Source organism: Zonotrichia leucophrys, chromosome 1A (assembly GCF_028769735.1).
Source record: "Zonotrichia leucophrys gambelii isolate GWCS_2022_RI chromosome 1A, RI_Zleu_2.0, whole genome shotgun sequence".
NCBI lineage: Eukaryota > Metazoa > Chordata > Aves > Passeriformes > Passerellidae > Zonotrichia > Zonotrichia leucophrys.
In genome coordinates this window covers 193,412-219,490 of record NC_088170.1, presented here as the reverse complement: position 1 = coordinate 219,490, position 26,079 = coordinate 193,412, and the positions used below count along the sequence as shown (strand labels likewise).

At 49.3% G+C, this 26,079-nt stretch overlaps 1 protein-coding gene and 1 long non-coding RNA gene across 2 annotated transcripts in view; one reads left to right on the top strand and one right to left on the bottom strand.

Moving 5' to 3' along the window:
- Positions 1-7,549: 7,549 nt before the first annotated feature.
- LOC135458800 (uncharacterized) lies at positions 7,550-11,485 on the bottom strand. Its single transcript, XR_010442926.1, has 3 exons — positions 11,402-11,485; positions 9,031-9,236; positions 7,550-7,951 (listed from the first exon to the last, which is right to left on the bottom strand). It is a non-coding gene; the product is annotated as an uncharacterized LOC135458800 (long non-coding RNA).
- ST8SIA1 (ST8 alpha-N-acetyl-neuraminide alpha-2,8-sialyltransferase 1) overlaps positions 11,318-26,079 on the top strand; it is a 102,236-nt gene continuing 87,474 nt past the window's right edge. Inside the window, exon 1 of the mRNA XM_064734138.1 lies at positions 11,318-11,923. Within this exon, the coding sequence (XP_064590208.1) occupies positions 11,679-11,923 (245 nt within the window). The 5' untranslated portion in view covers positions 11,318-11,678. The remainder of the gene's footprint in view (positions 11,924-26,079) is intronic.

Below are 26,079 nucleotides of genomic sequence, written 5' to 3'. Positions count from 1 at the left end.
AGGTGAGTGTGTAAGCTGGGTGCACTAAAGGTGTCCCAGCCCCATTCACGTCAGAGGAATCTGTTCTGTACAGCATGTTACTGAAACCTCTGTCCTGGGCTGCAAAGGGAGCCTGCAGGAAAGGTGGGAGGGGCTGCTCGAGGGACAAGGGCAGTGGCTGCACACTGGCAGGGAGGGGTTTGGGTGGCACATTGGGAAGGAATTCCTGCCCGTGAGGGTGGGCAGCCCTGGCACGGGTGCCCAGAGCAGCTGGGGCTGCCCCTGGATCCCTGGCAGGGTTTAAGGGAGGTTGCATGGGCTCAGAACAGCCTGGGACAGTGAAGGTGTCCACTCCCAACATGCACCCAGCAACCTCCTCAGCACCTCCCCTCTCCTCCCAACAGATGAACTTTTAAAGCTGTTCCAGCCCAACCCATTCAACGATCCTGTGATTCTGATAGGTTGGGGATTCATTATCCTTTGTGTTTCAAGTGTGTGAATTTGGCCCTTTGCAGAACGCATCACTGACACAGTGAAATCATCTTGCTGAATTCTGTAGCTGTTGCAACCAAAGCTGCCATGAATTAATTTGTCTGTAGATAGCTGCAGCTCTTGATTGTTTTGCAAGGCAAATCTTGTTTCCCTTTGAAGCTAATGGCAGAATGTGAATACTTCAAAAGGTCTTGGAGTGGCACAAAAAGTTGTGTGCAGCATGAGTATTGAGCATGAAGCATCTGCAGGAGCTGCCTTTGATTCTTTCCCTTCTGAGGGATGCTGGTTGCTTCTGTGGAAGCATTAATGCCATCTTTTCTGTTCTGGCTGTGAAAATGTCACAGCTTCCTCTAGTGGGTTTCTGCAGACACACGGGAGCTTTCTTATCTAGAAATTTTAATTATTCTCCAATTATTACTCCACAAGTGACAGATTCAGTTTTTAACTGAGTCACAAAATTGTCACTTCTACTTCCTTTGTCAGTCGTGCAATGACAAAGGAAAAATCCTAACCTCCACCACATGGACATTGCTTTTTACAGTCTGACATTATTTTAATAATGTAATTAGCGTGGCATCAAATTCAGTGAGGTTGTTGTTTACTTCCCTGGAAGAAAGGTTAGTTATGATTTGTCTAAACTCATCATAGATTTTAGACTTTAAGAAATGCAAGCAGGCCCCTCTGAAATAAAAGGAGTCTGTGCTCCAGCAATTAAATCTGAGTCCAAATGAAATGGGAATGTGAAAATAGCCTGGACAGAAATCTGCTCAGATCCCAGCGCAAGCAATAATTCAGATTTCACCTGGTTGATTTTCCCTGATATTCTGCAATAAAACAGCTGCCTTGTCTCATTGAGTTTAAAGAAGCACACAGTCCAGAGTTTCTGCAGTTACAGAGGTGTGTGGGACAAGCAGCTGATCTCTCAGGCACCCTGGCTGTACTTTGGGGACAAATCTGGCATGAAGTGATGTGAGACTTCTCAAAGCAGCTGCCCAGGCCATCAGCAGGTCTGGCCCTGGAGCTGGGGGTCAGGAATGGCTTGGGTGGGTTACGCAGGGATCTGCTTGGTAACAAGCAGCTGCTCTGGGGACGGTCCCAGCAGCGTTCGTGCATTTCCTGCAGCTCATTCTGCTGCACAGCCGAGTTCCTGCTGCCTCCGGGTGGGTGGGTGAGTGTGGGGTCCTGGCAGGGAGGTTGGGCTGGCCTGGGCTGAACAGAGAGCGCAGGGCAGGAGCCACAGCAGCACACACAGACACAGCCCCGCTGGGGGAGCAGGAGCTGCTCACAAATATCAGGTGTGGGTAAAAGGGGTGTTGCAGCCGCGCAAGCACAAAAGGTGCGTGGCTTTAGTGCCTTGTTTGGTTAGGAGTTTGTTCAGGAGGAGCAGTGCCACACTTCTGCAAGGGCTTTGAGGAAATCAGAATAAATATTTTGGGAGCAAGTTAAAAGGTGGTGCTTACAAAGGAAAAGAGCTTGGTTTTTGTTCTTGCTTTATGCAGTCCTTGCCCATGGAGTAACACAGGGAGCAGTTTTTCCCTCTGCCTGCCCAGGTTCCATCTGGGATGGGTTCTCAGCTGCTGGCTGCCCTTAAACCACAGCACTGCCTGATGATGCTGCTGGGAAAGGGAAAAATGCACACTCTGATGACAACCACAGATATTTTTGGCTGGCTAGACACAGATCTAATTCATATGATTTGCTTGAATGGTATAATTATGATATTAATTTTCATCATGTTTCCTAAATACAAATGCAAGTGCAGAAACAGAAAACTGAATTGGCAGCCAATGAAATGCAGTTAACACACAGGAAATAGCTCAGACTAAAGTAATTTGCAGATTATGAGAATAGGTGGGAGTGAAGCAGCAAGAGAAAAGGAAAGTATGATATATGGAGATGACAAGAAATCAAATCAAATTAAATTTTACTTCTATGCATTTTACTTCTGTGCATTTTACCAGCTATGCTTACTTTTCACATAAGAAAATCTCATATTAGCCCTGACTACCTTAATGACAAGGGATTCAAATTTTTTTTGACTGTTCTCTGGAATCATGTCCAAAATAATTCCTCAGTTGCTAAAATGAGGGAACTGAAGGCACCTGAAGCCCCAGAACAGTCAGAATTAGTGAAAAAAATGCAGTCATGCAGAGAATAGAAGTGTGTATGGCTGGAAACCAGGGCACAGAACTGGAGACATTGGGAATCAAATTCTGGTTGGACACAGAGGTAACGCAGAGGCCAATAAAACAGTGGGTGGCTGATATAATGGTAACTATGTAATTTTTGGAATATTTAAAGTTATGTTTCGGTTAATTTCTATCCTATGAGAAAATAGAGTTAAGTGAATTAAGACACTGCTGTACAGTGCTCAAGTGCTCTTAAGTTAACAATCAGGGGAAAGAAAATCTGAACAGACACACTGAAAATCAGCTTAACCTCTAAATGCTCCCCATTTTTTTCCCCACATTGTGACAGATGTTTCAGTTCCCTGTGAAATTGGATAATACACTTGGTTGAAGTTGGTCTAAAAGATCCTTCCTTTATTAGAAGGGATGATGCATAGTTAGCTCAGAAATGTCTTGCTGAATTTCTCTAGGTTAAATATGATCTTCCCATGGTTTTGTAACAGTATTTTAGAGCTACTGAATCGTTTGAGTTGTGAGTGTTTAACCCCTCTGGAAATCTGACACCTGAGGGCATTTCATGTTGAACAACCACAAAATGAATCACTGGAATTAGGCTTGGAATATTTTGAACTCATCACCCAAAAATTTGGAGACATTGTTTGGACACACGGTGGCTGAAAACCCAAGGGAATCTGCTCCTGCAATCTGTGTCGTGCAGGACAAAAACCAGCTTTTGAATTAATGTAGATGGCACCCAAGGCAGAGCAGCACAAGGATATAGCTTGATCCCAGGGCTGGGATTTTGCCTGAGTGTAGCCCTGATCCCTGCTGCAAACGCAGCAATCTCAAATCCTCTGAGCCCAGTGACAGAACACCCTCTGTTCCACCAGCATCACTTGCAGACTGACCCAGCTGTCCTTCCACATTCACCTCCTCAGCTCCCATGAGCAAACTTATCCTTGTAAAGCTACAGACAGAGGCAACAAAGCTGCCAGATTTCCATCTGAGGAGTTATCTGCTGATTCACCATTTGCAGTTTGGAAAATCTGTGGAAGGAGAAGAAAGGCAAGATGTTTGATGTTTGTAGTTACTGTAAGCGCAGCACACAGCATTGTTTGCTCCAGTAAAGGCTCTGGGAGCAGCAGAGTTTCTGTGTCCTCCAGGTCTCAGCTGTGGGAAGTGTTTTGACAGCTCCATCCACGGTGTGGAACTCCACGTGGGCAGAGCTGTGTTTTCTGGTTGCTGCTGAGGAGAGCCTTTCCAGTCTGCCACAAACCCCAGGCATGTGAGCTCGTGTTCCTGCCGAAACAGCTCCTTACGCTGCCACTCACTGCCAAGGGAGGGAAGCTGATCCTCGCTGGGGCTGGGCACTGTCACCCTCTGGAAATGCTGCCTGCTCCTGGTGGGACACCCCATGCCAGCCTCCTGTGACACTGTGGCACAGCTGGCACCAAACTGGGCACTGTCACCCTCTGGAAATGCTGCCTGCTCCTGGCGGGACACCCCATGCCAGCTCCTGTCCCAAAGCTGTGGCACAGCTGGCACCAAACTGGGCATTGTCACCCTCTGGAAATGCTGCCTGCTCCTGGTGGGACACCCCATGCCAGCTCCTGTCCCAAAGCTGTGGCACAGCTGGCACTGGCACCAAACTGGGCACTGTCACCCTCTGGAAATGCTGCCTGCTCCTGGCGGGACACCCCATGCCAGCCTCCTGTGACACTGTGGCACAGCTGGCACCAAACTGGGCACTGTCACCCTCTGGAAATGCTCCCTGCTCCTGGTGGGATGCCCCATGCCAGCTCCTGTCCCAAAGCTGTGGCACAGCTGGCACTGTCACCCTCTGGAAATGCTGCCTGCTCCTGGCGGGACACCCCATGCCAGCTCCAGCCTCCTGTCCCAAAGCTGTGGCACAGCTGGCACGGGGACCACACCGAGCCTCCCTCGCCCCCTGCACTGCCCAGCCCTGGGAGTGGGCACTGAGCCTCCACTCCAGGGCACTGCCCCCAGCCCTGCTGTGCCCTGACCCAGCCTGCGGATCCACAGGGAATGACTGCATCTCCATTTCCTCTCTGAAGGCAGACATGGATATCCCTTTGTGGAGCTTTCTTTTCCCTCAATTTGTGGTGACAGTGACTAAAACAATAGCTTTTACCACAATTTACAGCTTTCTCATGCCCTGACAGGAAGGAGCTCGGTGGTTTCATGGAGTTTGGTTGAGTGGCCTACATTCCAAAGCTGTTTCAAAGCACTTCACTATGCTTTTTTCCCAGCTTTTTTTTTCATGTCTGTTTGAATCTTCAGGTATGCAAAAGTCATCGTGCCATGCAAGTAAGGGCTTTATTTTAATAATTGATTTTTGAATGGCACTCAATAATGTGTTATCTCAATTCAGACTGGTTATTTTACAGAGCAATGTATATTTTGATCCTTCCAGTTCAGCAGAAATCATGTTAATGATGGCAGAATTACACCTACCAGGTGACTGATTATTTGCACATCAAAGATTTTGTTCTTTGCTCAGTTTCTGATACACTGCCAATTTTCTGTTACCCTCTCCAAAGGTTATTCTTTGTGCAACACTGCTAAAATACTGTAAAGTTACGATGTCATATTCCCCACAAAGTGACCAGGCAGTTTGAAAGGTATGCTGAGTCTCCAAGTAAAAGGGCTCTGTTGATATTTATCTTCCCAAGCAGTTTATGCTATCTCTTAGGCTCCCCCACCAGCTGGCTGAACCAATGACTTGTGAGCCTCCTGTCCTGCCTGGCACGCCTGGCAGTGTGACATTTTGTGAGACAAAGCCATCCATCTCCTGGGTCTCCTCTCAAGAGAGAAAACTCTTACTTCCCTGCCTCTCAATGGTTTACAGGACTAATCTCAAACAGAGGCAAAGCACAGCCCGTCAGATCTTCCCAAAGGGATTCCCATCTGAGCAAGCACCCTGAGATAAACAGGAACGGCGAAGCTCCCCGGCCGAAGGTGTCCGTGTGTCTGCAGCCCGCGGTGGGATCGCGGTGTCTGGCAGCTGGGGAAGGGCTGCTGAGCGCTGGGAGGCAAAGCGCGGCTCAGGCTCGGCAGAGCAAGGTGCGCGCCGGTCCCTGGCTGCTTTCCTGCGGTTTTAGCCGGGGTGTCGCTGCTGTGTCTGTGCAATAACTGCAGGTCCCTGTAGGAGGCTGCTTTCCCTTGGAAACCACACGCACTCCCTCCTCCTTCCCTGGCAGTTTGTATTGTCACCCAGCGTGAAAAACAATACTCAGCTGTTTTCAGTTTCATTCAGTTCCATTCAGTTTTCAGTTGTCCTTCGATGGACAATGTCTGTGTCGAGCCTTGCTTCCATCTTAATTGTATTTGTGAAGAGACAGAATACATTTTCACTATTGTTTGCCCATTAACCAAACTTTAAATTTTCTGCCTGGGTCCCAATGAAGTGATGCTGCCTAAACTTGGAGTCATAAAAAAATCATGATGATCTTGAAGCACTTCACTAACTGTCAGAACTAAGGATCATTTGTGATAAGAAGATACAGCAACAACATTAACAAGCTTGTTCCTCTCTTCTGCTTTTCTTCTACTCACTTCATCCTGGTCTAGAGGGATTACTCATTGTGAGACCAAATTTATGATGTTCCCCTCTACATCAGACACAACCTTCTCACAAACAGGATTCTTAACCAACACTGAGAGGTGAAGGATGGCTTCCTGACAGCAGCTGCTCAAATTGAAACCTCAGCAAATGTCAGACTGAGGTCAGGATCTGTCGGAGCTCCCAAGGAAAAGGAACTGCACAAACAAGGGAAGAGCCTGTGTGCTTCAGAGATGTGTTTGCAGTCTCTGTGCATGTGGGTGTGCATGTTCCATTGTGCCTTTTATGTGCATTGTATTGCCTTCACAAATTGTGCATTGTACCACAGGACCTTGCAGCCACAATATCTTTGGCACGTCAGCTCTAATGCCCAAAGTCAGAGAATAGTTTGGGCTGGAAGAGCCTAAAGGATCATCCAGTTCCACCATCCCAGGTGCTCAGAGCCCATCCAGCCTGTGCCAGGGCCTGCCCACCCTCACAGGGAAGGATTTCTTCTGTAAACCAAACCCAATCCTGCCCCTGTTTGAGTCTGAACCCATTCCCCCTTCTCCCACCACTACAGCTCCTGATCAAAGTCCCTCTCAGCTTCCTTCTCAGCCTGTTCAGACGCAGGAAGGCTGCCATGAGGTGTTCGTGCAATCTCCTGTTCTCCAGGCTGGACAGAACTGGACTGGTACTCCCCCAGCAAGTCGCTTACCCTTCTGAGGAGCTGTCTCTGTGAGTAATCTCATTATTGCAGCACAGCTCCCTCCTGCTAACGGTGAGCACAAACCCATGGAGCTGCACAGGCAGGGATTTCACCCACAATTTCCCTGGACTCGCTTGTCTTCACCTTACTGGTGCTCCTGCCCACCCACATCCTACATGGGCACTTTCACCTGCATTAAAACTTGCTAAAGAGGCATCCTGAAGCCAGAGCTGTGGAACAGAAGCCTGGGTGTTATGCCTTACTTCAATAATGTACAGCAGTGATGGAAAGCTTGTGAAAATTGCCTGTGTAGAAACACATAAAATTCCATTTTATGAGAAAGCCTTCTTTCCATGCAGAACCAAAAAGCAAAGTACCTGTGGCTAATGCCTTGACACATTCCTTGTCATTACTCCTGCATGTTTTCACTCATTCTCGTTCCACCTTTTTACCAGGCAGCATCACTGTTGGCATAAAAAGGTGTTTTCAAAATCCTTTCAATGCTCTCGTAGAAGAGGTTCTGAGTTTTAGAGAATGAGCTCTGTCTTTCATCAGTAAGTGTTTTCCCCCATTTTGTGCTTCACTCTTGTGCATTCTGACTCCTGTGTGCAGCTGGAAGGGTGACTGCAGATGCTGTCACAGCAATGGCACTGTCACAGCATGACAGCTGGGGGAAAACATGTGGCAAAACTGGTGATGTTTTCTCAGAGGACTGGTACAACTGGTACAAGCCAGGTAAAAACTGATCAGCCTCTGGACACCAGGACTTTGCAGGAATTAATTTGATATTGTAGTTACAACTCTCCCCTTTAACAGGACTATATATAAACTTCTGTCAAATCAGGGGCTTAAAATGCTTATCAGTGAGAACATACATTTTTATCAGTGAGAACATACATTTTTATCAGTGAGAACATACATTTGTGAGAACATACATTGTGTTTTCAACAGAGCTGCCGAGTCACTTCTGATAGGGAGAGGCACAGTGGGAATTTGCCAACAGGGCAGCTGTGCACCCATTCACACAGTCCAGTGTTTGTGCTGTTCTTACAGAGGGAGATCCAGGTGCCACTTTCAGACCTGTGTGAGAAGGAGTTCAGAGAAATCAGCCTGTTCACAGGTGACACCACACCAAAGCTGGCCTACAATGACAGTTCAGGCAGTGATAATTTCTGATTATTTTTGTGTTGTACATTGGGTAAAAAAAATCCTGTACCAGAGGAGCACTGGTTATTTGTGGCAGTGGGGAATAAGGGCTGGGGTCCCACAGAGTGCTTACTTTGCTTTCAGCTTCGTTTTCCCCTGAAAAATAACATCCAATTTTCACACAGACTCTACTAACACAGCATGAAATCCTTGCAGAACACAGGGCACAGCAGAGAGCAAGGGATTTTAGCCAGGTGGTAACGGATGCATTGGGAAGGTACTGGATCTGCCAGGAACAGGGCATGGTGACATTCTCATCACTAAAAGGATGCCATGCCCTGAAAACTGATTCCAGTGCAACTCCCCTGCTAAATTCTGCAGAAAGAGCAGAAAGTGTGTGGGATGCTGCAGTGGAGGGAAATTCCCTGTTATTCTGGGAGTGAGAGCTGAGGGAGTGCAAAGACGAGGTACAGGGGATGCCTGTGGGAGTACACGGAGCACGGAATGAAAGCAGGCAAAGCTGCATCCTCTGGAGGATGCAGGTGTAAACCTCGCCAGGGTTCTGTGCTGGGAGCGAGGGCAGGAAGGAAACCTGGATTCTGTGGCTGGGAAGGCGATGGCGGAGCAGAGTGTCAGCTCCACCCGCAGGGCAGCCGAGGAGCGCGGCAGGGAGCGCAGGGATGCTGCTGCTGCTGCTGCTGCTTCTGCTGCTGCTGGTGCGTTTTGGGGGGAACCGGGAAATCCTCCTCAGCACGGCGCCTTCCTTCCCACCGAGAACGGCCACGCTGTGTCACCCGAGCGTTTAAAAGGCGTTCATTCCATGCTGCCACTCTGCTGCTTCTTAAAGGCACCTCTCAGAACAAATTTATTTTTCTTTCCCCTGTAGTGGTCAGACCCTGCCCAGGATTACCTGGCCCTTCTGGCTGGGAACTTACTTAGAACCAAGCGACGGACATGAGCTTAAACTCACCGTCAATCTCACTGATATGCAGTTCAAAAGAGTGGAGTCTTACCTGAATATCAGCTTCCCGCTTCAGTTTAAAGATGTGGATTGTTGATCATCTCTGTATCTCCTCAGCAGTTGCAGAGTGTCACTGCAGGGTTTCAGGCTGTTTGCTTGTAAACAGGGCAGGAAACGCTCAGGGATGTCTCACAGGATCACCAATAAAAGATATCCCAAAGTCTTGCGTATATTGGGTGTAGTTAATTCATTTGCACGCTGAAAGAATAAGTCATTCCTGCTTTCTCTTGCTCTTTTCCACTTTCTCAAGCAGCACAGAGCTTCCAGTCTGTCTCCTCTCAACCAAAGGTGAGCAAACAGTCAGGATCTAATCTGGGATACAGTTCTGTTCACCTTACTTTCAATCACTTTTTTTGTTTTACTTTTGATGGCTCTAGCTCACTATGTTTTGAATTAGTCTCCAGAGGCTGAATGGTTCTGTTTGTTTTTAACAGACATGACTGAACAGATTCTGGTTTATTCTGCTGTTGGTAAATAATTTGCTCACCAAAATGAAAATATTTACCTGGTTCTAAATATTTTTTCCTAGAGGCTAACCCAAATGCCTTGCTCAGTTTCTTTTCCCATTTTTTTATCATAAGAGAACACCTATAACCATAGGTGTTCTCTTATGAGAACACCATACCAAATATGAATGAAAATGATATTTCTTCTGCAATTACACGTTTCTGGCATTTTGATGTTCATCAGACATTATGAAGTGTTCTGTTTGTCAGTGTGTGTTTCTGCACAGCAACACCCTGTGAATGAGAATGTTATTCCTTCTCTCAAGCACTGAAAGTGCATTGAGATGTCTGGGTTTATTTTTGCACAGAGAACTCAGCATGTTGGGATCTCTAGCTGAAAACACTGTTGAAACGCCCAGCTAGTATTTATGGTATTGTACAGCTGCCTTAGAGCCAGGAGATACCAAACTAACTGTATCAAACTTTCTTTGTGATTTCCTTCCTTCACCCCATCACCCCCTAATTCCCTTAATTACTGCTCAGCCCTGAAAGCTGCCCCAGAACAGCCAAGGCTCCATGTGCTGAGGGCCTGGAGAGCACGGGCTGCTCGCTCAGGGTCCGTGGCAGGCTGCAGCCTTCCCCAGGGGCTCTGCAAGGTGTGGCTGACATGGTCAGCACAGACGGATGGGCTGGACCTGCCTTCTGTGCAGGGACTAGAGTGGCTCTGAAGGTGGGATCTGCCACTGAGACACTGAGAGGAGCTGAGCGTGTCTCCCGTGTTTCAGCCTGATTATCAGAGAGGTGCTTTCTGCGGCTGGGGTGGCTCTGCTGGCATGAAACCATGGCACTGGGATTTAGGAGGGCTGAGGTCTGCATGGGGCACCCTCACCCTGGTGTGCAGAGGGATTCCCAGAGGGAAGCTGAGCTGGGCACTGCCACAGCTATGCAGGGTCACGCTGCTGCTCCTCGGTTTGTGGGTGCTTCCCTGCCAGCTCTCCCTCTCTCTGAGCACTGCAGCACAGCCCCAGAGTGCTGGGGCACCACCAGCCCCTCACCGCGCTCCCCTCACAGAAAACCAGAGAATATCCCCAACTAGAAGAAACTCAAAAGGATCATCGAAACGCAACTCCTGCTCCTGCACAGGACAGCCCCAAGAACCCACCGTGTGCCGGAGAGTGCTGTCCAAACGCTTCTTGAGCTGTGTGGGGGCTGATCCCGCGAGCACATCCCGGGGAGCCTCTGGCAGGGCCCAGCTCCCTCTGGGTGGTGACACAGACACCGACACAGCTCCGTGTCCTTCCCTCGGCTCCTTCAGGGGCACCGCGGGGAAGAGAGTGCCTGTGCTTCCCCTCAGAGGGAGCTGCGAGGTGTCCCCCAGCCCCCTCAGCTCCAGGCTGCCGAGAGCCAGCGCCCTCAGCGCTCCGTGCAGGGGCCCTGAGGGACGGGCGCTGAGGGACTGCCGCTGAGGGACGGGCTCGCTCTGCCCATGGCTCTGCCGTGCCCCGCTTTGCTCCGTCCTCCCGGAGCCCCTGAACCCGCGGATATTGCTGTGGCATGTCCTTCGTGCGGGACACGCTCTGAGCGGGCGGGGATCGCGGCCCGGCGCTCTCGGCTGGGCCCGGGGGGCTCCCGGCGGGGGAGGGAGGCCGGGCCGGGGCGGGCGGGGGTCGGTGCCGCCGGGGCGCCTTGGAGAAGCTGCGGCCTCTGCCGGGGAAGGGAGCCAGGCGCCGGCAGGGAAGGAGAGGGAGGGAGAGCGGCCGGTGGGAGCGAGCCGAGGCCGGAGCGGAGCTCCCGCTCTCCCGCTTTCCCCCCTAGCTCGGTGCCCGCGGCGGGGCGGGGCGGGCGTGGCGCCGAGCGGAGCCCGCAGCACCGAGGTCTCCGCTCCCTCCCTCCCTCCCTCCCCCGGCGGAAATTTACCGGGTCGGTGCTCAGCGAGGGGCTCGGCAGGAGGCGGAGGGAGGGCGGGGAGCGGCGGAGCATCATCTGGCGGGGAACGCGAGGGACCAAATGACTGTGAGCAAGGGCGGCAGCCGCCACCGCCGCCGAGAGAGCAGCGAGCCGCAGCGGCAGCAGCAGCCCCGCTCCCCCGCGGCGATGGCGGCGGGCGGCGGCGGGGCTGAGCGGAGCTGAGCCGGGCCGAGCCGCGCCGGGCCGGGCCGGGCCCCCGCCCGCGGCCCCGCATGGCGCGGGCCTGATGTCGGAGCGCGGCCCGGAGCCGCGGCGGCGCTGCGGGAGCAGGAGGAGGATGGCGGGGCTGCCGTGGAAGTGGCCGCGCACCCGCCTGCCCGTGGGCGCCAGCGCCCTGGGCGTCTTCGTGCTCTGCTGGCTCTACGTGTTTCCCGTGTACCGGCTGCCCGACGAGAAGGAGATCGTGCAGGGCGTGCTGCTGCAGCAGGGCAAGGCGTGGAGGAGGAACCAGACCGCGGTCGCCCTGTTCAGGTACCGCCGTGCGCGGCCCAAGGGCAGCGGGGACGGGCAGCGGGGGCCGCCAGCCGCGCCCGGAGCCCGCCCGGCCGCGCCGAGCCCCAAACTTTATTCCTTCTGCCCCGACCCTTTGTTCTGTCACGGCGGGCGGGCAGGGCCCCTTCTGCCCCGCAAAACTTTTTTTGGGGTGGCTCCGGTGGCTGCGGGGGGAAGGGGCTCGGCGCGGGGATGGAGGCTCGTCCCCGCAGGGATGCGCTGCCGGCGGGGTGAGCGCTCCGAGGCTGCGGCGGCGCCCGAACAATGGGATGCGTCTGCTTGGCGGATATCTGAGGCACCGAACAAAGCTCCGGGGCTGCCAACAAAGCCCGGGGCTGCTCGGAGAGAGCCTGGCCCGTGCGGCTCTCGGGATGCGCAGGGAATCATGTCTGTGCAGAGAACCTGGGATGCTCAGGGGTGTCTGTGCAGAGAACCCGTGATGCTCAGGGATGTCTGTGCAGAGAGCCCGTGCGGCTCCCGGGATGCTCAGGGATGGATGTCTGTGCACAGAGCCCGGGATGCTCAGGGATGGATGTTTTTGCACAGAGCCCGGGATGCTCAGGGATGCTCAGGGCTGGATGTTTTTGCCGAAAGCCCGGGATGCTCAGGGAAGGTTTCCGTGGATGTCTATCCGAGCAGCCTCGGGAGGCTCCGCGCTGCTCCTGGGCTCTGTGCGGTTTGTTACAGAAGCCACGTGAAAAGGCACCTTTTCTCTCTCCTCTCTGCTCCTGACGTGGCGGGGAAATGGCGATAATCCCTGGGGCTCGTTTCGCCTTTTGCCCAGCTGCACTCGAGAGGGGGAAGCGGCAGCCGAGCTGCCCCCGCTGCAGCCGAGGAAACCCAGCGGGTCCCTGCGCTGGGCAGGAATTTCTAATCACTCTCCTTTAAAAGCGGCTGCAGTGGAGACCTGCGTCCCCTCAAAAATTCCTCATGTTTGGGTACAATACAGGCAATTGGAAGAGAAGCAGATTTCCCTCCCTTTCCCGGAGGGAAGCTGGTTTTTTGTCCCTGTAGCAAGTAGCAAAGTATGGATGAGAGTGAGTGGTAATCCGAATGCCTCCAGAAATACCCTCTTTAGTAAAATTCAAGGGACTTATTTTCTTTTTTAAAAATAGTTTTGTTTGGTTTTAAGTGGCGTACAGATTTATTTTAAATTCTTCAGTATTTTCTGAATGTATTTGCCTTTGTCAGGAGCTGGAGCTGATGTTAATATCAAGCTTTATATCTTGTCTGCTGGGATCACAGAATCCTAGCAGTTCTTGAAATGCACACGTGTTGGGTAGCCCCCAGAGCCTGGAGGAAGTCTGAGCAGTGATGGGTGATGAGCAGCAATGTGCTGATTCTGTCTCATTAGGCAGGCCTGGAAGAAGTCCTCCCTTTAATACAGAGCTAGCAACAAGGTCCAGATGCAGGATCCCTCTCCTAAAGCACTTAACTAACACTAGAAGATACATTGATCTTCTTGACTATTAGTTAATCTTGATCCTGTGCACCAAATTCCCCCATTTCTGGGGGTAGATGAATCCAGCTTTTTAAAAAATTGTCCCATAGGTTATGTAGGAAAGAGTTTGGTCTATTAGTTGTCATGGTAGTAAACAAAATGTTTGTAAAGTGGTAGTGCTGCTGCAGCTCCAGTGTACAGAACAGTTTCAGATCATTTCCACCACATGGTTTAGTAACAAACTCTGTGTGGCTTACCAGCTATTCCACTTGCCCACATGTTTTTCTACTCTCCAAGCATAGTGATTATCTCACAGATGCTATTGAAGAGAGACTCATGCAGTAAAAGGAGCTGTTGTTTCTTGTCTGAGCCTCTTGATGAGTTCTTACAGTGCTAAATACAATGAACTTTAAATCAACCTGCTTCAAAAGTAGTTTTAAAGAGAAATTGTATGCTGGAGATGTGTAGTGAGTATAGTAAACTGTATTATTCCAACACTTGTGAAGTAGAGCTCTATTTTTGCTGCTTTAATTTGCTTCTCTTCATGATGGAAGATTGTGAAGTTGAAGCCCATGTCAGGCAAGCTGCTGTATATTTGAGGCTTACAGAAACTCTTTGCTCTGCTCCTGCTGTCCCTAAGCAAGCCAGCTGTAAAAACTCCAAATTTAACTTTCTGCTGGAAAATTCCAGAGAATGTCAGTCTCTGTTGGAATGGGAAAGGAGGGATAGAGCTTCACAGAAAACCTGCATGTGAACTTTCAAGTAATATGGCTTTCCATAATAGTCTAATATTAAGTACTCTTTAATGTATTATTAATAAAGTATTATTGAAGAACAGTGTTAGTTGCTGTTCTCCCTAGCCCTCCTGCCACATTCTGGTTAACAGGCAATTTTGGTTTCACTCAGTTTGAAGCATAAATTGGAATTAATCTGGGCTAAGAATCCAGTTCTGCTTTGTGCAACAGAGTGGCACTTGTGGGCTCTTTCTGCACAGAGCAAACCCCTGCTGGGTTTGGGACTTTCTCCTCCCATAGACTCACTGACCCCCCCTTGCTGAAGTCGATCTTGGGGAATTAATTTGATGAAATCATATTTTTCAAGCCTCAGAAAGACTATTCCCCTTCGCCTTCTGTACCAAGGACAACTTCACTGAGTGACTTGGCGAGTTCAGCCAAACCTCTGGGGTAGTTTGGGTTGAACCCTGGCAGCCGAGTGCGGGTTTAAGAAGGGCCAAGCTCTTATCTAAAGTCCTTTGCTGTGAGCTGGGAGCAGCCAAAGGCCCCTCAGTCTCCACTGCTGCTTCCTTCTCCTCTCTGCAGAGCCGGAGACCTTCAGGAAAGATGTGGCCCCTTATGCAGGACCCCAGACTGGCCTGGTTCTCCTGGAATGATTCAGTGCGGGTTTTGTGTTTGAATGCATTTCCAGAACTGCTTTTCACATATAAATACCTGCATGATTAGCCATGGATGCCTTTCAATTTCGAGAGGTTGAGGGTAGTCCTACAGTGAAAGCATCTCCTGTCTGACAAATGCTGAATATTCTGTCAGTCAGATGGTAAAACTGCTCAGTTTTGAGCTGCAAAGTGGTCAAAATAGGAGTAAGACCATCATTAGAGCCACTAATAGCTAATGTGTCTAATGTGCCTCCAGTATAATGGCTTGTCATCCTCTGAGGTGGTTAATGTTATTGAGCCCTAATTGTTTTTACAGATTGCTTAGGGGTTTTGTTAGGGCCTAGTGCTGCTGGGATTATTTAGGCAAAATGTTTTCACTTGTGGTCTGTTATTTGCAGAAGTAAATTGCATACAGTAATACCTTTAGGATGATTCTGTTTAAAATACTGCAATTCATTAAAGGCAGACCTGGATCTTTTTATCTGCCTGACAAGCTCCATAGAGGCACGAATGCCAAGCACAGCACTGCTCATCCTGGATTCATGAGCACAGGGATGCAGTTCCAGGTCACTCCCCCACGGCTATGGCAGCTGCTGTTGCTGAGTCAGCAAGGTTTCCTTATTCAGATGGGTTTTTCCTTCTCTTTTTATGGCAGCACTGCAAATTACACGAGTCTGTGGATCCTCACTGGCTATTTCAAGGCAAATCTGAGATTAAGCTTTGTATTGCTCGGGCTATCTTTAGATAGGAGTTTGGCCCTTCTTAAACAGCTTCACCAGATACGGAATTATCCCTGCTTTCCCTGGGTGCAAATGAAGGACAGAGCTAGGAACAGACCTGGGAGGTGCTGGATTGGGTTAGTTCTGCCTCTGTGCCCTGAAGCTCATGGACATGCCCACGTGTTGAGCCAAATCCAGTTCATTTTTCTGTCCTTGGTGCTGCTTCCTGGCTGTGTTTTCATCAACATTTTACTTGATGATGATGTTGTTGCTGTAGTATTTGCTTCATTGGCGGTAAATGGAGTGTTTGCATTTTGTGTTTCCAGCTGAGATGAGTTGTTTTGGTGGAGAGGTACAGTTTTGGAGAGCAGGTTCAAGGTGAGAGGAAAGAAATGTTCTTACTGCATGTTACTATTGGGAGGCTGTGATGAGGACAGCAAGCTGTAGAGAGGCTTGGCTCCATATCTTCAGGGTGGATCCCTGAATGACATGAAAACAATGAGGAATAGTGATCTGAGCTAGCTCACAGTGTCTTTGCAGAGGAGAGCTGTGCTGGCAAGATAGGAACTGATTTAAATTCCTGAGTTCAGCAGCTCCTGCTCTCTCCTTCCTTGACCCTAAGCAGCATTTTCTCGCAGGCTGTGTTGTCAGTGCTGAAGAAAGCAGCTGCTGGGGTCCCTGCTATGCTGCACCGTGCTGGATTGCTGCTTTCCCCTGGACTGTGCAAACGCCAGTGTGCCAGCAGGTACGGGGGCTGTGGCAGCTCCCTGGGGCTCCTTTCCTGTCAGCTGGAGCAGCCAGAGGCCCCAGCCAGGCTGTGGGCGCTGTGCTGGAATGCAGGGTACCCAGCTGGGGCCCCAGAGCTGCTCTGCGCACCCCAGCACTGCTGCGTGTCTGGATGTGCCCACTTAGAGTTCCCTTTCTCTGCTGGGCACGGGCATGAACCACCCATGCAACGGAGCAGCGAGGGATTTATTCCTTTCTTTGTCATTTTCATCCTCAGGGCAGCCAAGAGTGGTGCTGCCATTTGATGTGTGTTCAGTGGCATGTATGAAAATTCCTGTTTTTGAGGCTAGTTGCTGGTAGGTAGATGCATGGAAAATGAATTGTCTTTCACCCTTTAGAATCGGTCTTTGCCCAGTGTGGATGAACCTCACTGAAATGAGGAAGCTGTTTGGACTGCACTCTTCTGTTGTTCCAGTTTTCTGAGCACCAAAAAAAAACTTAAATTTTAAATCCCTGGGCATATGTTAATCTTTTTCTGTGTGCTGCATGGGGTACTCAGAATGCAAGGAAATTGCTCCTGATGCTAACTCATTTTAACACAGCTGCACACAGTTACATTCAGACTGAAACACATTAATCCAAGCTGAGTGGTGTTTGTAAACCTCAGTGTGGATTCAGCTTTTGTCATGTCACAGTTTTTACATACAGAAACCAGAGGTTCTTCTCCCAGGTCTGGCAATTTCACCCGATTAGATAAGCAGCAGATGGGGTGGGACAAGGCACTGATAAGTCCCTGGACCCTGGCAAAGCATTTTTTCTGTGAAATGTTTGCTACAGAAGCTCTGAGCTTCCTGGAGAAGCTGTGCCCACTGCCTTGACCTTAGTGGTATTTGAAATTTTTAATAAGGTGAATTATACTGTGGAGAATTAAATCCCAGCTTTCAGCAGGGTTTTGGAGGTCACTTCCCCACTGCTCCATTCAGGATAAAGGTGAAAGTTATGAAATGAGATTGTTATACAATATTTTATGGCTAGCAGGATGGTGTGGGCTTTTTGTTGTTATTGCATTACATCAACAGAGTTTTATTTTGACTTTTGTTCCATTTGCTGGAAAATGCCCTCCTTAATTTCTTGGTTTGGAGATGCTCTTTTCAAATGGAGATGTGGCTACAGTGAGGCTTTTAGAGCTGCTGGGAACAGCTGAATAGAAATGGTTAACATTTTAAATGTCTTTCATGTTTGCTGAAAGCATCCTGAACATTTCCTGAACAACCATTGTGTTTATATTTTTTCCCTCTATTTTCCCCTGCTCCTGCTCTTCAGTCAATTCCCATTCTTGAGTTGCTTGAGGCCCTCCTCAGCTTCAAGGGCAGCCCCAGACAATTGGAGTGGCACCTTTTGTAATTAATGTCCAGTTAATGTTCACAGCAGTGATACAGAGAACTCTGTGAAATTATTTACTCCTCTCTGTCCCCATCTGAGCTATCAGTACCCTTGTCCTGAGTCCTGCAGCTCCCACTGCTGCTCAGGGCATCTGTTGTTTTGCATCCTTGATGTTCCAGCAGTTGGCTATCAGGCTTTCCAGGTAAATTCCAGACTCTGCCTTCACCTATCAGCAAGATAAGGGCTTTGCTTATCAGCTTGCCTCTGCTCCGAGGAAGCACCACCAGCTCTCATTTAATAATTGCTATATAGATCTCCTGTACTTTAAGGAGCGCTGGGAAAACAGACCACCAGCTATTTTCCTTACTTTCTGGTGGGAAAAACTTGCTCTGCATACTTCTGGAATGCCAGGAGTGTCCGTTGCTGTAATAGAGAAATAACAGCTTTGTATTTCCTGTCAGAGATGGAAGACAAACAAACAAGACATATTTTATTTTCTCCAGTGAAAAGATTTTAGTGGTTTCTATGTGGTCCATCTTGGCCAAATGTCAGTTCTGGGAATTCTGTTCCATCTGCCTCAGTGTCTGCAGTTCCCTTGTTGTGCTGGTGCTGAACAAGGTTTGGAGGTTCCCTTGTTCTGGTGGTGTCCCAGGGCAGGGCGAGGAGGGACCCTCTGCTCAGAAATGCAGGAGAGTTGAGGACACCGGTCCAAAAGGCTGAAATACACAGTGAGTGGTGATGCTGAACCCAAAGCTCTGCCTTTCTCGTGAGGCAGTCAGATTTGGGTCTAATGGCAAATGGGATGGGGACTATTGGGGTTACTCATCTGGGCTTCACCGCCCCTGCTTTGAGCTGCAGGGACACTGGGCTTTGGTTCCCATGGACTTCTGTACAGCAAAGGAGCCAGAGGTATAAAGGGAATTAAGGAACTATGTGCGTGGCATGGTTAGCTCTTGTAACTCAACTTCAGGTCTAGGTCACCACTGGTGCTGGTTGGGAATTCTGTGAATAATCACCCTTGCCCAGAAATTATTATTTTTACAGTGCCATAAGCTTGCAGAGAGACATTCTGTGCTCAGAAGGATTTTCCTTCCAGGAACGTGTGCAGTGAGATCCCGGCTGTGCAGATGATGAATTTTGATGGATGGGGTGGGTTTCCCATGTGTCAGTGCAGTTGTTAGTGGGAAGGAATGTTTGCTGTAGGCACAGTCAGTGGTGATTGGGGTGGGCTGTGCCCAATCATCCCCAATTGGCCCCAGCTGTGCCCGCGGGTGAGCAGCACTGAGGGGCACACAGGGCACGCAGGTGCATCAGCAGCAGGGCACAGAGCCTGGGCTGGAGGGCACTGCAGACCCTGGAGCCTCCCTGGGCGCTGGTCGTGGCTGCCCTGCCGTGCCAAGCAAGGGTCCCTGGTAAGTGCCAGCCTGTGTGGCTGTTCCTGCAGGGTGCCCCAGTAACTGAGCCTGATCAGGCTTTGGTGGGTACAGCTCTCCCTGCTGCTACACCCTGGGGCACCAGCTCGCTGCTTGTGATGTGGGAAATGCATTTGTTGCAGTATTTTTCTTCTTTCCATGACTTCCAGTGAAGCATTTATCTACTTCAGAGAGAATAGGAGAGCTCTTTATTCCATGTGTAGCGTTCACTAGGGATATTAATCCTGTTCCTGGATAGCAGCTCACAGTTGCTTACAGTACAAAGAATGAATTGCCAGCTACTGGTGAATTTCAGATTTGCTGCTGCACCTGTGAGCTCTGTCACAACTGAGCCTACAGTAGTGAGTGCTGCAGCAGACATTCCTGATTGGAATGCAGTCTGTAGATTATCCCTGCTCCTTGTGGGTGATTTACTGCCATCCACTCAGGCAGTGTTACCTTCTAATTTGTCTGAGCGAGGTTCAGACCCTGCAGTCTCCTGTGTTGTGCTGTTCAGTACTAATGGCAATGTAAAAAGCATGACAATTAATTTCTCTAGGGTGTGGCTGTAACATGGGCTAGAAAGGAGATGCAATATTCATGAGGCAGGGGCAGAGGAATGCTGCTGGATCAGATGAGAATGGGAATGATGGAGTGAACACTGTCTACAGCTTGTTTAAAGATTGATTTGAAAAATAATTTTGATATAAATACATAATGTATTTCATTTTTATTTGCTGTTAGACTCTGTAATGTTAATGATATAATTAAGAAATTGGTTGAGAAGCTTTGGTCTGTCTATCTGTGTGTAAAGCAGATAGCTCACCTGTAAGTTCTCAGAAGGTTTATATATCTACCACAGTTCACAGTTACCTGGAGAGGAGTTTAGGGTTTGTCACTGTGGTGGTCAGTATTTAGGGTTATGAGGAGGGCAGCTTTTGCCAAGCACCAGGATCCCAGCTGTTTTCAGGCCAGGAGATGCCCTGCAGAACTTGCCCTGGCTTGGGGATGCTCCCTCCTCCCTCAGAGCAAAGGATGCTGAAGGATGTGAGCTGGGGGCACTCCGTGTGACCTGGAGAGTGCCACCCTTGTAAAGCTGTGCCAGCTCCTGCAGTCAGGACCCTGTGACAGTCCTGCTTTCGTGGCATGGAAAGGAAACTGAATGTTCAGCCCTCATAACTGCAGGGAACTGCTGGAAATGTGAATGGTGGCTTGGCCCCCAAAAGGCAAGTAAAAATTCAGTGTGGGTTGTTGTAATTCAGATGCCTCATTTCTGTGCTTAATCATCATTTTGGGGGCCTGACTCACAGTTTTTAAGTGCTAGGGATTGCCATAGTGAGAATTACATATCAGCCTATAATTAGATGCGTTTTTTAATTAAGGAAACTGCAACAGTGAAGGGGAATAAGAGAAACGAAACCAATCTGGGCATTCCTTCATAGGTCACATTATTGAACATTTGTCTTGGCAGCCAGCAGGCATCCAGCAAAAGACACTTGCTGAGCCTTATGGACAAATGCTGGACTTCTCCAGGTTTGTGTGTGCCCAGCTGGATGAGGCAGTGAAAATGCACATGGGGTTGTTATCCTTCCTATCCCGTTCCAGCCATTGCCTTCAGTGTATCCAGAAGGGAATGGCAGAGAGCTGTTGGAGCTTTCTGATCCACAAATGGCAACGACAGCAAGGAACTTAGCCTCTCAATAGAGAAATTGTGTGTTTTGATAGAGCTGTTTAGACAACAGAACAAGTGGAAAACACTTATTTCATGTAGTTCAGTAACTGCTGATGGGTCCAGCAGCTGAGAACATGTTTATTTTTGCATTCGGTCTCTGATGCTTTCTCTCCTTTACAAACTGTTTCTCTCACAAACAAACTGTTTTGTGCTTCACTTGTCTAACAGGCCATTGCTACTGAAAGTCTGGTACTAAGAGGGTTGAGTTTGTTGTTGTTCCCCACCTTATTTGTGGGAAAATGTTGAGTTGGTTTTACAAATTGAGCACAAATTCAGTTTTCTCATGTGCTGCAGAACAGCGGATCAGCATCAGGGAGCGAAGCAGAGTTCCCTCTGCAGTGGGGGGACGTGGGCTGCTGGGCTCTTCTGTGGCATGGCCAGGAGGGCATGGGCAGTGTCTGTCCCTGAAATCAGGGCTCACCCTCGGTGAATTAGAGCTTTCTCAGCACTTTGGAGCTGAATCAGTTCTTTCCCAGAGAGCTTTCAGCTTTGTGGTTTGGTTTCAGGTGGTGTCTGCAGTCTGCCTGGTGAGAATCTTACTCCTTTCCATTCAAGAGCAATCACTTGTTTTGCCTTAGAGAAATTAAAAAGAAACCCCAAAGTCTGGAGAAGTTGTTTCCACTCATGAATTGCTGCCAGTGTAGAGGTGTTTCTCAAAAACCTGGGTAACTGCTAGGAACAGACCAGCTTTAAGCCAGTTTAAGGAAGACATAGCCAGGAATTGTCATTTCATTGTCACCTTTTTGGCTCTAAAGTGAATGGGCTGAATGTATTGCAGAGGAAGATATCCCAAAACACTTTGGACAAGTGATTGAGCACCTAAACATGATTTTAAAAGTATTTTCAAACCGACTTTCAGGCAATATTCCTGTCTTAAGATGCCTCGTTGCAGGACTAAGTAGGTTGAATGATTTATTTAGTGGATCTTTACTTTTATCCTCATACTGAGTAGGTATCTTGGATAAATTTCCTGAAGGATGTTTAGGATTTTTGCTTGCTCTTTTTAGCAGCAGCTATTACATGTTAATTCTGTAAAAGACCATAAACCTTGAGAAAGTTACCTCCCAGTGGAAAGCACTCTGAGTGCTCTGGGCTAGTGCTGTTCCTGAGCAAGCTGATGTGCCCCCTCTGAAAAAGGGACACCTTTGGGGGTTTCCCTGCTTTCCTGGTGCTGCCCGAGCCTGCTGGCCCTTGGGGACTTACAGGTGACACCAGCACAGGCATGCCAGCTCCAGAACAGCTTGTGCCCTGCTGTTCTGGAAAAGGATCGCTTTGGATCCTGTCCAGAACCACCTCAGCTGTCACCAGCAGCTCTTCAGAGTAATACATTCTATAAATAGTGGTGCAAATTGGGCCCTGGCTGTGTCCCAGATCCCTCAGCTTCTTCCATCCCTGGTGACAGGGGTGTGGGGTGGGAGGCAGCAGGTGCTGGGCAGGGGCACAGCTCTGCCAGCCCCAGCCTTGTCCTTGTCCTGCTCTGCCAGCCCTGGCCTTGTCCTTGTCCTGCTCTGCCAGCTTTAGCCTTGCTCTCAGGGCAGCTGCCTTCCTTCACCCATTCTTATTTAGAGGCTGAATTTTCTCCTGGGAGAAGTGCCAGAGCCCTCCTGTCAGCTGGAAGGAAAGGATTGTGGAAGGGATGCTCCAGAAGCAAGGAAAATGCTCTTGGAGAAGCCTTGGGACGTTGGAAGGGAGGTGGAAGATTGATAGAGGGCCTAACAGAGTAGGGACAAGGAGTTTGTGGCAGCGGGGACACTGAAGAAGAAGAAACACAAAGAGCAGAGAATAAAATAAAGGAACATTTATGTGAAGCAGAATAGCAGAGAAAGAGCACAGTTTGAAATCTGAGAACAATTATGTGGCTAAATCAGAGCAGCAATCAAGTGAGGGTGAAACATTCAGTGACGTGGACAATTTAAGGGCTGCTCTGTTGGTTAAGCAAGGTTACCCAAGGAGGTAACAATTAATTAAAACAGCATGAGCTAAATGATAATTTCAGTGAGGAAGCTCGAGTGTCAGATGGAAGCAGATCACTTGAGTAAATGGAGGGTCCAGTTTCAATGGCCAGAGGTAGGAGAGAGGCTATGAAACCATAACAGGAGAGGGCATTTTCATGCCGCAGGAGAGGAGAATCATTTTGCTCTAGAGATGACTGTGGAAGTGGTGAGCTTTGGAAGTGGAGTGATGAAATATGTGGAGTACAGCCCACTCACTGCAGCTATCTCTGGTACCTGTCCTACTTAGGAGCTGTGCTAGGGAAAATGTCCATATGGTTAGCAAAAAGACAGGAAAACAACATTTGCTGCTCCGTTTTTTTTCATTCTCTGATTGCATTTTGCCAACTAGGCAGGCTTGGCATCCAGTGAACTTTGTTTGCTGAGGGTTAGCTTGTCCTTTGGGGCACCAGCAGCTCAGGCTGGGGCATGATGAGTTACAGCAGGCAATTCCTCGACTTGTGTCTCAAAGTGGGGCTGGTTACTGTGGTTTTGGGGTGAGACTGGAGAACAAGGCATGCTTGGTTCTGGCTGGGTGCAGACCCTGCATTTCTGGTGGGGTGGCTCCTCACTGTCTGCTCCAGTGGGATCAGGGACGCTGCTGGCATTGCATGAGTACAAAATGTGTGTTCAGAGAGCTCCCAGCCTTCTGTTCTGGGGTTTTCAGCTACTGCAGAGCTCCTGGGCCACTCTGGGTTCCAGGCTTTGGGGCAGCTCTGGGGAGGTCAGGGCTGTGTGGGGCAGATGGGGAGCTCTGCAGGTCTGTGTGCCATGCCAGCCTGTCCCAGAGCGGGGACAGGGAGCTGTGCAGGTCTGTGTGCTGTGCCAGCCTGTCCCAGAGCTGTGCAGGTCTGTGTGCCATGCCAGCCTGTCCCAGAGCTGTGCAGGTCTGTGTGCCATGCCAGCCTGTCCCAGAGCTGTGCAGGTCTGTGTGCCATGCCAGCCTGTCCCAGAGCAGGGACAGGGAGCTCTGCAGGTCTGTGTGCCATGCCAGCCTGTCCCAGAGCTGTGCAGGTCTGTGCCATGCCAGCCTGTCCCCAGTGCCCTGGCTGTGCAGGTGAGTGCAGAGCAGGGACACTCTGGCTCTGGGTGCTGCTGTCCCCTCTCTTCTGCAGGACTTCCATTGTGTAGCTCCTGCTCCAAACGTGCCCACTCCCAGTGGTTTGGGAGCCCTGGGGGCATCTGCAGATTTGTGAGAGGCGTGCAGCATAAATCTGCTGATAGTGGACTTTTATTGCAGTGCATGAAAACTCAGAAATGCCTTTAGCAGGACTAATTACTACCTCAGGTCCTTTAGGTTTAGTTTCCTGTCTCTGTCAAGGCTAAGCACCAAATGCTGCAGGAAAGTCATGCAGTAAATGCAGGAGTAGTATGATCTCCCAAATAAATCAATGTCTCAGGTTCTGAGCATTTTCAGACTTCATTCAGCCTTCGCTAACTTAGTTCAGCACCTCGTTGTTACTTACAACAACCTTCCCAGTTCTTGGAGCTTACATAAACAATCAATTCCTTCATTACGCTTAATTAAGGAAGTGCAGGTGTTCTTGGAATGGTTAGTTCTTAAATATATTTGTCTTATTCTTAGATTGCTGCTTAATCGCTTTAAAAAAATGTGTTTCTTCTTTGGCTCATACACTCTTTTTGTACTAATTTGCTTTTTTTATCTGGTTGATTTTTAGATGTTGACATTGTACCAGAAAACAAAATGTCACCATGCTGTTGAAAACTAAATAGCTCATCTTCAACCCTGTAGTAAACAGTTTAATTGCTGTGGAAACTGAATTATTGCTCTCTAAAATAGTTCAGTTGTTGCTTCTGAACGGATCCTTTTTTTTTCCCTAAATAATTCACTGCATAAGTTTCTTGAAATGAGTAGCATGGACCAACTGGTCATGACTCAGTAGAGCTCTGTAACTTGTCATCATGCATGCTTGAGCTGCAAGGTGAATTTTCAAGATGAGTTTGAGACCTAAAAAGGTGTCAGTTGGACTGCCCATCTGGAGGGTGCTCTCAGATCAGCTGTGTCAGGCTGGGAGCTGAGGCTGTCACAGAAAAGAGCATTTTGGGTTAACTTGTGTGCAGTGCACATCCTGTAGGTGAGGGTGTGGGAGGCTGCTCATGCAGGTCAGGAGCTGACATTTATCTTCCTGATAGGGCACATTTTTATCTTTACTTGGCAGCAGGAAGGAAAAGCACAGGTTCAGGCAGTTCATTGTGGAACAAGCCCAGAGCTGCCCCAGGAAGCTGGGGACAGAGGGGTCAGAGGGAGAGCATGTCCTGGGGCTGGGGGTTCCTGTTCCCAGCCCCGGTCCCACAGTGTTCCTGGAGGATTGAGCCTCCTCCAGTGCCAGCTGACAAGTTCCTAATCAGTCACTAAACTGGAGAGTCTGCCTCCTCCCTTCCTCACTGCCCTGGCCATCCTGAATGCCGTGCTCCATGGGCCAGTGCTTTTATGGGTGATCTCTCCCCAGTCAGGGCTCTCTGCTGGTGAGCAGGGTTGAGCTGCCCTGACCCATCAATGCCAGCACCAAAACTGATCCCTGGCACACCCAGGGGCTGCCAGGCTGCTCACAGCACTGTTAACTGTGGGGGGATGCAGCATGAAGGCGGGATAGAATGTCATCTTATCCCCCAAAGAGTTGCAGCTGAAGCAATTACTGAAGATTAGGAGCAGGCCTGATGTTAACAGGCCACACCTGCAGCCAATAAGAGCAGTGTTATAAAAGAGTGGGTTGGTGGGATCTGGAGTCAGATGGCTGCTGTGAGGACCAGGAGCAGGCAGTGCTTAGAGGAGCTGCCTGGAGAAACATCGAGGAGGTGTGAAACTCTGGTGATATGGAATCCGTGCACCATGATGATAACAGAACTCACACTATATCAGAGTTAACAGCAGTTACCCTTCCTGAGGCTGCCAGGGACAGACATGCCAGTCTCCCAGTGGACCCAGAGTTTGTGATCCAGGGGTTTCCTGCAGTCTCTTAAAGGAGGTTTGTCTCCAGCACTGTGCCTCATTCTCTGCGAATGGTGAATGTGGGCTCCTGGGTGAAAGCAAACTCAGGGTGGATGCACTAGCCTGGGAGACTGCATGTGTGAGTTTTATGTCTTGTTGGAAAGAGCTGGTTTAGAAATTCCTCCCTCAGATCTTTTCAGAGCCCTCTTAAAGTATTTTTAATATTTAGATTTCTTTGGATTACGGGTAGTCTGTGAAATCTGGAGCATGGTAGCTAATTAAACTTAGGAATTCCAACAGTACTTCCCAAAATAGTTTCCTGTGATATGTGTGGCTGTATATGTCAAACTCTTCAGGCTTGGCTTTAATTTAGAATTTGACAGTGCTG